The 14,003-nt window shown below is 37.4% G+C and overlaps 2 protein-coding genes across 2 annotated transcripts in view; one reads left to right on the top strand and one right to left on the bottom strand.

Moving 5' to 3' along the window:
- LOC122537835 (sex-determining region Y protein-like) overlaps positions 1–14,003 on the bottom strand; it is a 47,354-nt gene that overhangs the window by 33,151 nt on the left and 200 nt on the right. The window contains exons 2-3 of the mRNA XM_043671441.1: positions 11,333–11,339; positions 5,691–6,784 (exon numbers count right to left, since the gene is read on the bottom strand). Coding sequence (XP_043527376.1) covers positions 5,691–5,842 — 152 coding nt within the window. The 5' untranslated portion in view covers positions 5,843–6,784; positions 11,333–11,339. The remainder of the gene's footprint in view (positions 1–5,690; positions 6,785–11,332; positions 11,340–14,003) is intronic.
- LOC122537756 overlaps positions 5,941–14,003 on the top strand; it is a 19,504-nt gene continuing 11,441 nt past the window's right edge. Inside the window, exons 1-2 of the mRNA XM_043671231.1 lie at positions 5,941–6,040; positions 8,066–8,091. Coding sequence (XP_043527166.1) covers positions 5,941–6,040; positions 8,066–8,091 — 126 coding nt within the window. The remainder of the gene's footprint in view (positions 6,041–8,065; positions 8,092–14,003) is intronic.

Raw genomic sequence — 14,003 nt, 5'->3', positions numbered from 1 at the left:
CTTTTAAAAAATCAATATGTAAAGACGAAGATGCTGGAATTTTTAATCATTGGTTTATAGTAACTATTGTGCATTTTTACAGGAAATTACAGAAAATGTATGTGACATTCAAAAATGTCATGAAAATATCCAGTTCTTATTATAATATTCAGCGAACGAAATAAATTTTTATTTCTAGTATCAACAACGTTGATAAAAAATACAAGTAAACAATAATTACAAAGGCTGATAATTACAAGCGAAAAAAGTTCGCGAAGCCTCAACATAGAGTTATCTTCCTCAGTTTTACTCATTTCAACCGTGCATTGACGAAGAAAGAAAGACGACGAATTTCCACGAAGAAATGGCGAGAAAAACTATGATCATATACACGCGAGTACAACGTTCAAACATTGCATTAAAAAAAAAAAAAAAAGAAACGAGCGATTGGTGCAGCTAGGCTTTTAACGCGGCTCGGTTAGTGCAACCTTCGAAATTTGCATATTCATAGAATAAGTCTCTTTATTTTTTTTTTTTTTTCAGTAACAAAAATTCAAGCAGCATACTCTTGTGACTTGTTTACTTGCTGATTACAATAATTTTCGGCTAATTTTAACTATTTAATCGGCAGCGCTCGGTTCGTCGCCCTAGCAAACAAACTGGACAATTCTCTACGAGTACTAATACAAACTCGTATTATTTAATCACGTAACAGAGCAAGTGGCCCGAAAGAATCGCCGGTTTCCTATCTCTTTATGTGCTATCGATATTTATTTATCGATCGTCCAAACACAACGATTAATCTTCGTCTGTCTTTTTCCCTAATGGCTTAATTGAAAAACAACTTTGGTGAAAAATTGTTATCGTATAAATTATAGGTTTATAGATATAGCGATTTAAACATAAATGACACACACTACTTTTATAGCAAGTGGCCCGAAAGAGTTTCACAAGTCTCCTAATTCTCTGCTAATTTTCTGCGAATCGTTCTCGAGAATTGACGTTCGTTCAAATCGGCAATCAACTGTGATCGCACATTTATCGCACACTTTCTCAACTTCATTGAAAGATTAGAAACAAATCATTAAAAGATCTGATCGACCGGTGCATGCGAGATATAATCTTTCTTTTTTCAAATATAAATTTTGATGGCGTGTAGTTAATTCGAAACGAGCAATTCAATACTTAGCCGAAAGTAAATAATTCTTCTGAAAGTTATGTTTAGAAGAATGTGTCGAAAATCTCGACGAAACGTATAAATAAAAAAAAAACCTACATTTTGTAAAAATATGAAAAGCCGAAATATTCAAAAACGTTCGAAGTATGAAAATAAACCAGAAATCGCAGAGCCGATGATATCAGCTCTTGGATACTAAAAGAATCAAGCTTTTGACCGGCAATGTATAGATGTGTTTCGAAAATAGATGCACTTGTGCCATTTTTTTTCACTGAGCTCTTCAAATAATATTTTTCTTTTTTTTTTTTTTTTTGCATTCATTCTATCGTATAAAACTGACACAAAGGACGGATAAATATTAATCCTAAAGCATAATCGTTCGACAAAAGCGCGCTACGCTATTTTCTTTGCAGAATTTTATGTTGTTCCTCGACTCGTTCGACGGGTCCATTTAACAAAAAAAGCATTTAAAAGAGAGAGAAAGAGAGAGAGAGAGAGAGAGAGAGAGAGAGAGAGAGAGAGAGGATTCTCCCCTTTGCTCTTTCCATTCAACCTGTCGAGAGCCTCTTATTAAGAAATATGCAAACGAAATCCTCAAGCACAGACACTGAGACACTCTTATACGAAAACTACCGATTCTCATAAAAGTCGTCGCAGTAAATTAATTTGTCGTGCAAATTATATGGCGGATCTACTTTGAAAAGAAGATTTAAGAAAACAGAAAAAGAAGAAAGAAGAAGGAGAACTGCACGTGTCTTTCTTATTTGAAAATTGTAACGACTTCGTTCGGTAGACGAGAAACGAGAAAAAAGAGAGAGGAAGAAATGCGAACTCGAGTTCCCTCCGAGTGATCCAGAGTGACAGAAATCGGTTTGGAAACTTCGATGTTTAAGAATGTGTCTGGGTTTAAGCATTTCGAGCTCGACACATTCGTCAACGGCGGCTGCACTGAAATACCAAAACTTTGAGAGACTGCAAGTTCTCTGCGAGTTCGGATAAATTTTCAATTTTCCAAAAAAAGAAAAAAAAAGAAAGAAAGAAAGAAAGAAAAATTCGTCATTTAACGACTAAGGGTGAGAACCATTTCTTTAGCTAGAAAATTTCGTTCAGAAATTTCGCGAGAACGTGTGAATAAAATTTTCAACAGCCGCGTCGCAACCGTTGCCGCATCGGAACTGAAAGCTATGCACAATATGTTGCAAATAGTTCTGGCATTAGCACAGTGAAAGAGAGAGAGAGAGAGAGAGAGAGAGAGAGAGAGAGATTCGCGATAAATTCTCGTTCGAGGTCGGAAATGCAAGCCCCGAGTCCTTGTGTAAAATGTTCCCGATGTTTCATGAAAACAACTAGTAGCTCGTGGCTAATGCAGCTTCGGCAGGAATCCGAGAAAACGGAACTTTCCGGTTATCTACTTCGGATTACTGCAGCGTAAGCGGCAAACGCTCGTTCAAAAGTGTTTTCCATTGGCTAGCAATTTATAACCGGCATTAATATTCAGAGTTCGGCTCCGTATATCGTTAAGAAACTTCTCGCGCGCGTACGACGAGAAACACAATAATACAATGGCAAAAAAGAAAAAAAAAAAGAAAAATGCAAACTTCGCGGAATGACGTTCGTCACTTTTTCTAATGCCCATAATATATTCCCGCTTCTTCTTTTTCTTCGTTTCCTCTCTCGTTTTCTTTTTCCTTCCCTGCTTTTTGACACCGAGTCGCGCGAACGCGTGCAAAGTTTTCCAAACAATGTTCGAAAACCGCTGTTGTTACCGCCGCTCCAATGGATCTCGCGATTTTACGTTCATGTGCACGCCGACACACGTTCGCGGTAATTGCACGCCGATTTTCAAAAGAGACGATCTGTCAAAAAAAAAAAAAAAAAAAAAAGAAGAAGAATAAACGGGTCGTAAAGTCGCAAAGAAAGAAAGACAACGCGTAGCCAGTCTCGAACCGACGTTTTCAGCGAAAATCGAAGGAAATTTCTCAGCTAGTTTTTCGATTTCGTTATCGGGCGCCGTATATGCTGCACGGAGGAAGTGCATTTCTTTTTCTTCGCGAGGTTTATCAGCGAATTTGGAGAATTCAGCGCATGAAAGAAGCCGCGTGCTCTGAACGTGCATCGATCGAAGCGTGTTCGATAACGTTTGACTGACGATCGTTGTTTTTCTTTTTTTTTTTTTTTTCTTTAATTGTAACACTCGGGCTTCGAATACGGGGATACGCGTGAAAAACGATCAGCCGTGGGCATTATTTGAATGAAATATTTGACGGATGATTATTTAAATAAAATGTCAACATCTTGTTTGACTCCGCGTTATCTTGGAATAATCCTATTACGCGTTGTTATTATTACTTATTTATTTATTTATCTTTTACTTGAACGAGCAAGTGATTATTTTCGACATTAGTTGATTACGCGGCTATCAACTGAAATAATTTTTTTATTTATTTTCACATAATAATTTCTAAAATATTCGTTCGCATCAGTATCGATGATATGTTGGCACGCATTATTTTGATTATTCTTTGCAAACGAATTAAACAGGTTTTTTTTCAAGACACAATCTCTGTGTGTTCTAATATTGAGCACAATTTTCTCTAATAATAAATAATTCCTTCAACACCAGAACAACCAACGAACTAAAGTTATAAAAATATAAAGTTACAAAGTAAATAAAAATTATACGCGGAAAAATTAGAGTGTAAAGGAAAAAGTTTACAACACAATAAAAAAGAAGCACAAACTGTTATTTGTGTATTTTTAAAAAAAAAATCGTTCAAATTTGATACTATAAGGATTGTAGGAAAAAAATTACAAATCGATCGCTCTGACCACTTTGGTTAATTCTCGTGTTAACGGTATAGCGTTAATCCATAACACGACTGTTAATATATACGTTAATAACAAACATAATATCAACTGCTATCTATGCTCGACAGTAGACCACAGATTGAGGTTGAAGCAATATGTATCGTGACCTTTGCAATCTCTCTGCCTGTCCCAAGCCTACGTACGTATGTGCGTAACTTGCAACGCTCTCTCTTTGCATTAATCTCGAAGTTAAACGCGTTAGTTAATTAGAAGAAAGATGAAACAGGATAAAAGTGTCTCGTGCAAAAAAGTATCAGGGAAAACGAGTCAACGTAGAATTTCCATAACCTGATCATTGATCCTTCGTTCTAATTCCAAAATGGATCCATACGGACATGCAAGAATTGCGCGGTCAAAAATTATCGATTGTCACATTACAGGCTTTTATGTATATTCGTACTTTTGAGAATACACTGAACTCTTGTACAAACGGAGAAGAGATATGGGAAACCACGTTACACGAGACATGCATTATCGGAAGCAATTAATGAAACTCATCGACGAATTCATTTTGAAAGAAATTCGACCTTCTGACAAAAATAGTCTAATAGATACGAGATAGCCGCTCTTAACCATAGCAGTTTCATACGACTCTAAATAATCATTGAAAAAAAAAAAAAAAAAAAAAATACGAACTATAATGTCCAACATTATCTTTATCAGTTTTGTATGGCGTGTTTAAGCCTGGATGATGGAAAAGTGTTTGTTAAATTACTAGCGTGTCAATGCCTAAACAAACAGTTGAAAAATATATCAAAACGTTGAATTTATCTCACCGTGTAACGCGGCATTTTATTTTGATCATTATCATTTAAATTGCACTGATTTATATACGTGGAATATTTTAACGGGTAACGTCAATAAAGGTCAAAGTAAAATTTGCGCACAGATAACGTCAGTAATCGGATTTCATTCGATGTTTAATCATCTTGTACGCAGGTGTGTATGTAGATTCATATTTAAAAATACGTAGAAACATGTATTGAATGATATTAAATGACTTCATCGATATGTTCTTACATGCTTTTATATACGAGCACATTTTTGTATGTGAATCATTCGATGCAAAAGTCATGTAAATTGATCTCATTCCTAATGTTAATTCAACGTCGTATTTCGAAAAACCTGATCTCGATGATGTGTCTCGTTACAGAAGTGATATAAGATATCACGTGCTTTACAATGACTCGCGAAAAACGTAATATTGATGTTATTTTGTAGAATTTGCTGCTTCTAATTACTTTTGTCCACCTTATCCCACCTTTTCCATTAAAACAGCTCGTATGAATCAAACCTTTCACACTCTGTACGAACTATTTGAACTATTTTGCACTATAAAATCTCTATGAGAATATATAATTCCCCCAACACTGTATTTAAATAGCATTCAAATAATCGAGTAATTTGACATTCTATTAGACAGATATGTCTATATAGACGTCGTGAAACTTGAAGTACTCGGCGTTGTTTTGCTCGTTAAACCACGGTCAAATGAACCACGCTCAACCGATTACGTAACAAAAACATCTCACCCTAGCCTAACGACAGAGGGGTTGTTACCAACGAAACGATTAAACATTGTTTTAACACATCCTTTAACATTAACACGGGATCACCTTGACGCATCCTCCGACTTTATGTCATTAATAGAACAACAGAGCCTGACCTTGGAACTGGCAAATCCATGGTGGTGGATCGATGATGGTGATGGAGCGTTTGCTCGGCCATGATCCCCGGATGCAGCGCCTGCTGCTGCTGTTGCTGCTGTTGCTGCTGCTGAGGGTGCAGGTACACTTGCTCTTGCTGTTCCCTCCACATCGTTGCCGCCTTTTTTGCAAACCAGTCTTCCACGATCACTTGATTCTTCTTAATGACACGCGTCAACGACGTGCGAATCGGTTCGCATCACTGCACGAATGCCAACATGTTCTCTGTACGACCGGAACGGAACATCGAATTCGACGAAAATCATCTTACTGGAGGACATCAGTCAGTTCAATTCCGATGAAAGTTCTGGTTCGTTTGAGAATTTCATTGATCATACGGATGAAAGCCGAATTCGGCGAATGTCATCTTCACTCGTCGCAGCACGAGATATTTATTGGAACTAAATCGGTCAGTTTAGTTCCGATTCGATAAATTCCGGTCGTCGGGAAATTTCACACTGTGCACCTGTTTATCTATGATCCTTTTCACTCGATAGACGACGAGTCGTGTACATACGTTCTCTATGGTCGATCGCGACACTCGACACTTCTCAAAACGTCGAGAAACCGTCGCTATACGTCAGATGGACTCGTCACTCGCCATATTGGAGAACACGCGAACGTTCGACACGTTACGGCGATGATGCTCGGCCGTTATCGCGCGACAACTTGCGCGGCTTGTTTGTTGGGCAAATTAAAATTAGCCAGGTCCCCTGTTAATCTTGCCCGCGCTTGTTTCGTCGCGTATAGATAAAAGCGATGGCTCTTCTATCTGCGTCGAACGGCGAGCAAACACTCCGGCGAGATCCACGGAAACGATGCACGCGCGGATGTTAAAACAAGAAAGCAAAAAAAAAAAAAAAAGAAAGAAAGAAACAGGAAAAATTGAAAAAAAAATGAGAAAGAAGAGAGACAGATTACTTTATCGATGGCTATAGCCCCTTCTTCGCGAGTACCAGTCTTGTCTGTTCGTTTTCTCGTCCCGCCAAATTCCTACGTCAGTCTCTCGGCTTCGTGTGCGCGCGAGCTACAGAAAGACGCGACGTCACAGCAGCTCGCATCGACGGAAAAAACGCTGTAGAAACACGGTGTCCTTCGAAGACGCGCGATAAATCATGCAAGAAATTATACATTCGAAACAATTTAATAACGCTGTAATGTAATAGCCGCGAGTCGGCCGGGACTAAGTCGTTTCGTAAAATCTTTTCCCTTCCTCTGAACTTCCTCAAGAGTTCAACGAGAAGTTCGATGAGAATTGGCGCGGTGGATACGAGTCGCTCGAGGAAAAAGTCAGCCGCGGTAGAAATCCGCGCGGATACGTCACATAGCGGCGGAACGACGATCGCGCGAACTTACGGGCGTTCGGCGTGCGACGCGATTTGTTGATCGGATTCTGTTGACCTTGACACCATGTTCTAGATCCAGCCGCAGCAGGAAATCCGCGCGCGAAGACGCAGACTGATCGCGAGAGGGCATCGATCGAACAGCCGAGCAGTTACCATCCGATCCAAGAGCGCGTATATCGCAGATGCATGTACGGATGTGGGCCTTTTTACACTCCCCGCTCCAGGCGTTCCGTTACATCGTGTGAAACGTGATAAAGACCGGGGCAAGGCACAATACGTTAGTTCGAGGAATCTCCGACCTTGACACACTGTCCCAAATGTCTCTGCTAGAACGGTGGAAATATTTTCTTATTTTGTCTCTCGGCGGCGATCCCGAGCTGAGAGACACAGACGGAGAAAGAGAGAGAGAGAGAGAGAGAGAGAGAAAGTTTTGAGCACAGTGTCACTTTGACCACCAATGTACACGGTGTAAACAATCGATTGCAAACAGTCGCCAAATATATCCAATCTTACTCCAAAGTGCGTTCTTTTCACGTGAAACAAAATGACACGGTACGCGCGCGACACTGTCCACTTTGCGATAATATTGTTCACGAATGCGCGGATCCGTGCGAAAGGCGCGTCGATGTGTCAGCACGCTTGCACTAGTGTGCTAGTGCGTATGTTCGTTTCGAACAAATGCGTCAATGAGAGTGGAGGTTTGCCGAAAAAAAAAAAACAGGCAAACGGAACACCGAGACGCAACACATACGCTAGTCAGATGCGAACTGCCGGCGGAGTGCTACCCCCACTCTGCGCAACAATCAGCGTCCCCCCCCCCCCCCCCCCCCCCCCCGCCCCCCCCCCCCCCCCCCCTCCCCGTGCTGACGACCAATCGCCATTCCCCTCGTCTTCTTCCAATGCTATCCGCGCTCGGAGCGCGCAGCATGATAACAACACATTTTTAGGCGGGTCCCTTGTATAAGGCTGTTTCTACCAGCGCCGATAAGAAACGAGTTTTCATGCGTATGCTCTTGTCGGATTTACGCGCGGGAATTCGAGTGCTAACCGAACGCTATTATCGTACATTCTCTATTTGCTGATATCCTATTCGTGGAGGACAATGAGGCTAGACTCGGGATGCATCACTGAAATGAATATCTACGTACTGGACTCGTGCGCGGTCGCAAGTCTCTGTTGCTTGTGAACAGAGACTATGGATCCTGGCGCAATTTTCGTGGTTTTCCGAAATGCGATTTTAAAAACGGAACGTACGCAGAAATTTGATACGAAATTAGATGTTAAATGTTGCATGGAATATATCGTATTTTCCATATTACGCATCGTTAACTTTCTAACAGTCACAAGGGGAGTGATCGCGGATTTTGGAATAACGACGTCGTGTAAAAAAAAGAAAAAAAAAATAGATTGCCTTTCGTTACAAAAACTGAGATGAAAATTGAATTTCTTTCATTAGAAATAATCAAACGGGCAGTGTTGCTGCTTATTCGACGTAAATTAATTGAAATTTCCAACGAAATTAATATTGTTTTATTTTCGTGGAAATTATCGTGTTTGCATAGTCTAATTATTTCTTCGCTTGTATTTGAACTTAAATCGTGTTTTTAATGACTGAACTTCAAGCTATAATCCAACTAGTAATATCTGTCATCCTGTTACAATTAATTCAAAATCACTGCGTTTGACGAGCATACTTATCGCTGCACGATTTCAATTATTCAAGCAAATACAGACTTTCAAAATGAAATTCCACCGTTAAAAGATTAAATTTCCTACAAATGCACAAAAATTTGCGGTCCGCTCATCAACACAAGTAACGCGTATAGTTTTAGCTATAGCACATTGTGCAACGTATATTGAACATGTTTGCTCGAGTCGGAATCCTTTTTTTTTCTTCTTTTCTTTTTTTGTAAGAAATAAATATACGATAACGTGTTTGTTAGTTTGAACTACCATCGTCAGTGTGACTTAGAATAGAAAAACGAGGCTCTTACCCGTATGAGATCGTCGTTTCTGGCGCAGAAGTGGAAGACAACGCGCTGGCATCATCCTCGTCCACGTCATCCTTCATTTTTCAGTTCTTTTGCTGAAACATAACAAACCGAATGACGTTTACATCCGTGGCATCGAATCAGGCTATTTTTCAATTTACATATTAATTCCCTTGATTGTATACGTATCTGCTCTATTTTTTTGTGCTTTTTTTTTACGCTCTTTAAAGAAAAAAAAGTGTTATTTACCAAGAAGCAAGCCACGCAAACACTCTTTTAACCGTTTCGAGCGCTCACTAAAATTACTATACAATCATATAATATTGCATATTTATGAAATATATGAAAATTAATATAATATATATACTAATGTAATAAATAATATAATAGTATATGTATATTATGGTGTAATATACATATTATACATTATATTAAGTAATATGTCCATAACACCATAATAATAATATTATATTTAATATCACATGTAACAAATTAACAGTACATTCATCTATACATATATATATAGTAAACTATTTATTTTAAGTCTCAGATTATCTGTAAGACTAAACACACAAAGAGTGTAATTTTTTTGTAACCAATTTTAAATACCAATCCATTTATATTCATACCCAGATAAATTGAAGAACATCGTCCTTATATTACGCTGAAAATGTTCTATAAATTTCAACCTCATGATGCACATGATAAATGCAACTCGACAGGTTATTACAAATGCGTAACGACAAATATAAAAATGTAACAAAAAAATAACATTACATTGTGCATAATTAACCTTCGAACTATTGAAATATACCATATCTGTACCAAACATGTTTACGTTTCTACCACTGAAACGTATTACTATTTTTCTTTAGCAAAAAAAAAAAAAAAAAAACTTATCACTGACGTTTATTAGCTAAATGCAAAGAATGACGATAAAAAAAAAAAAGACTAATGAGAATGACGACGCATGCGACACGAAAGACTACGATGACAGTCGATTGTTCGATAACGTAAATAAATGATGTACAACACCCGATGGTAATACACGGCGGAGATAGCACGTGTCAGAATCTCGCTGCAATCAATTCGTCGTGATAATCGACCGAAAAATCCTATTTGCGGCCTGTTCGCAACGTTGTCGTTCGAATCTGTGACATGAAAAATATGGAAAACACAGGGAAATTTGATTATTCGAGAATGACGAATGGAACACGCGAAAGAAAGAATTCCGATTTTTTTTTTTTTCTTTCTTTTTCAGAATGATTCGCTGGAAAATAGGATCCGTGATATTACTCGGAGAAAATCGATTACGTGTTTTCCTTTCTCCATCGACAGGCGTTGAATTTATTCGCTCAGACGTTTGACGTCCGAAGATTTTCCCGAAAGGAGATGCCACACGCTGATCGGAGTTGAAAATTGCCGAATTCTAAATTGAAAACCGTTGATTTTGAAACCATAGTCTCGTATCGAAAAGATATACATACTTCCTTTCGTTGTTTTAAACAAGTTTCTTCTGAATGAAAGATCTGTGAATCAATTTTCTGAAAATTATTTTACACTTTTTTTGATTTGACTATTGATGTATGAAAAAAAAAAAAAAAAAAAAAAAACTCTACATCAACTCTAGCTAATAACAACAATACCAAATTTTATATTCGGCGAAAAACAAATGTAACAACGAAAATGTGTGTAATCGATTTCTTCAATTTCCATCACTCGAGCCCATAAAAATGGCAATAAAAAAGTCACGGCGTCAATAATGGAACGTATAACAACAATGCGACGAAAGTGACTCAAAAAACATAATTCTTTCAATCGCTATAAAAATGTTGCAGGAACAGTTCTTGACTAATGGAGGATCTTATTCATTGATCTTTATAATTTAGCCGGCAGAGCCAAACTATAAGAAATTACGTTGCTCCCCTGATTCATATTCCATGAATTATTTCTGATTACGAATTTTGCCTCGACTTGTCAATGCGAACGAATGCACATTGATAAAATAAAAGAGGCGTATTGCTTTCTACATTCCTTCCGTCGTAACTTTAATCAACAGAATAATGCGCTGCTTTGACTCTCGTTGCAACTTCAATCAAAACAGAATAATGCATATCTAATTCCGCTGGGAACCAATTTCCCGCTTCTCTTGGAAAACACGCTTTCTCACAGGTTTCTGTCGCCATTTTCCTCTTTACGTGAAGATTTCCTTCTTATTTTAGCCGAGCCCGCCGATGAGAACTCGCGCACACGTATTCTGAAAACACGCCGTCTAGATTAACGTGATCCGAAAGGCATAATCAAAGACGTATTGCGCTACCGCCCACGCGACATACTTCTCTCCATCGAGGGGAAAAAAAAAAAAAAAAACAGACAGAGCCTTCGCCCGGAGAGATCGTACTAAAAAAACCAACGCGTCGCGTGTTGTGCGTGTAATATAATTTTGCCAGAGAAACGATGACGTTAAATGGAAACTGACGGTGTCACATCGGTCACAAATAAACATCGCCACGGCGTGGGCCGATCGCACACTCTCGCGGATAATAACGCTGATTCGAAACAATCGGCATTTGATCTTGCTTAGGATCACGAAAACAGTGTTTCCGTTCGTGGCACAGTCGATTTTGTAAATTGCTAGCTATCCCTCTGTCGTATTTTCCACTTGCAGATTAGGCCTGTTGCACGATATTCCCCGGAAATAAATACCGTGTCGCATAGTTGGATAGTAATCAGTCACTTTCTAACCGTTTTGTGTAATTAATCGCTATCGTAATCATATTAATCGTAACCATTGCAAACGTAATCATTAATCAATCAATCGTCGTTGAGGTAAATCAGTTATCTCGATTAATTTTTGTAATTTTTATAGTTACTAAGCAATGAAACAAATCGATTATCTCGATTAACTTTCGTAATTTTTATAGTTATTAATCATTTAAAATAAATCGGTTATCTTGATTAACTTTTGTAATCTTTACGATCGTTAATCAATGGATTATTGTTAAAATGAATCGGTTATCTTGACTAAATTTTTCGTACGATTTCAATTTATCGGTACGGTAATTTTTCGGGAAACGAAATTTGTAATTTTGTAATTAATTGGTACGGTGATAATTACCGGAGAACAAATATCGAACTGCGTCAGAGGTTAGGCAATAATCAATTACTTTGTAATCATGATCGTGGCAATCGTAATGATTGGTCATTGTTAAAATAAGTTAGTAATCTTGATTAACTTTAATCGATAATTTTGAAATTATACTAATTGTAAGTGATTCGTTTAAGTTTTATTGACGTATAATTTCTTCACATTATTAACCACAACACGTTCAAGCGTATTAATCGCACAAGATTATGCCACATGTCGATGTAACCGAGTGTTATTACTTGAAATTACTTGCAACTTGAGTAGTGGAGCAAAACTATAGAGAATATCTACGCGTATTCTTTAACGTATAATAATATCTGTATCGTTGAATTTCTAACAATTCGTTAAAGTTTACAATTGTTTGATATGTTTCTGGTAGAAAAAAAAGCGTATAACGGAGAATCGCAAAGTTTTCATCATTCGGCAAGTTTATCATCTTCAAAAGTGGCAATAACCATACAGATGAGACTTTCAATTGCTAAAGAAGAGAATTTTTTCAACATTTCGAAACAAATTTTGATAATAATAAATATAACAAATATGTACATATATAATAGTTTCTACAAAATGTAAGTATAGCAAACTCATAATCAAAAATGTAATCATTTTACGATCAATGATTATTAAATTAATCACAATAACCTTTGATTACAATGATTTCCACTATGTTCCTTATTCGTTAATCAGTGATCACTGATTACTCGATAATACGAATATAATGTACATAAGATATCAAAAGTAAAGTATCATACTCAACAGATTTCTATTTAAATTCTATTTCTTTAATTATGAAATTTTCAGATATAAAACTTAAATATAATTTTAAATAAAAGAAATTCTTAAGTATAAAAATTCGCAGACCAATAGTCAGTAATCACGATTAACTGTTAATCCTGATAACCATAATCATCAACCATTAATCAGATTACGATTTTTTCCTCAACTGTGGACCGCATAAATGAAAAGGGGGAGGGTAAAAGTATGTACGCGACAGACATTTTCTTTTCTTCGATAACTTCGTAACGACAGTATTTTTTCGTGCAATCGGGCAAAGTGAACCGTTTCTTTTTTTTTTTTTTTTTTTTTATCGTTCTTATCGATAAGGTCGTTCTCTGCGGAATATTGACTTTCGTTATAACATCCGGACAACAGTCGGAATCGGTACGTTTCGTCGCGGCCACGGTGGTACAGTGGTTTTCTTTATACCAAACGTATCTCCATGAAGTTACGTTTATGACATGACGTATGCAATCACGAATTGATCAGATCATTCCCAGCGTGTAAATTGCAACCAAATTTTAATTTCGTTAAGTGCTCGCTCATTTATCGTTTCATCGTATCTGCACGAAAGGCTGAGAAAGCTTAAGCAGCGAAAGTTAGAAACTATAAGTCTGTGTAGATCGTTAGACGACAAATTCGTCGTGTTTTCCCGAACTGTGATAAACGTATCGCGGTAAGGAATAAAATTATAAAAGAACGATACTTTCTTGAAGTGTTGAAATCAACATGGCCTGTACAAAAGTTAGTTTAAATTAAACATTAGTAAAATCTATAGTTAGTTCAAATTAAATAATTAGTTAAAATCGAGAGACACTTAGGAAATATGATCTCGAAAAGAAATTCAGAGGATTTTAGAAAATTATTTAACTGATGGGTGTCCGTAAAAATTCGCCCGGACATTCAGTTGCAAATTCAAAATACAAAAGAGACAAATTCGTCGCGGTAAATTTGCATTCGAAAGTATAAGCACACTTAGGTACCGACAATCGTGACAACTCTAAGAAAATA

This window comes from Frieseomelitta varia, unplaced genomic scaffold (genome assembly GCF_011392965.1).
Source record: "Frieseomelitta varia isolate USP_RPSP 00005682 unplaced genomic scaffold, Fvar_1.2 scaffold_163, whole genome shotgun sequence".
Classification (NCBI taxonomy): domain Eukaryota; kingdom Metazoa; phylum Arthropoda; class Insecta; order Hymenoptera; family Apidae; genus Frieseomelitta; species Frieseomelitta varia.
This window is presented reverse-complemented; position numbering and strand designations above follow the sequence as displayed.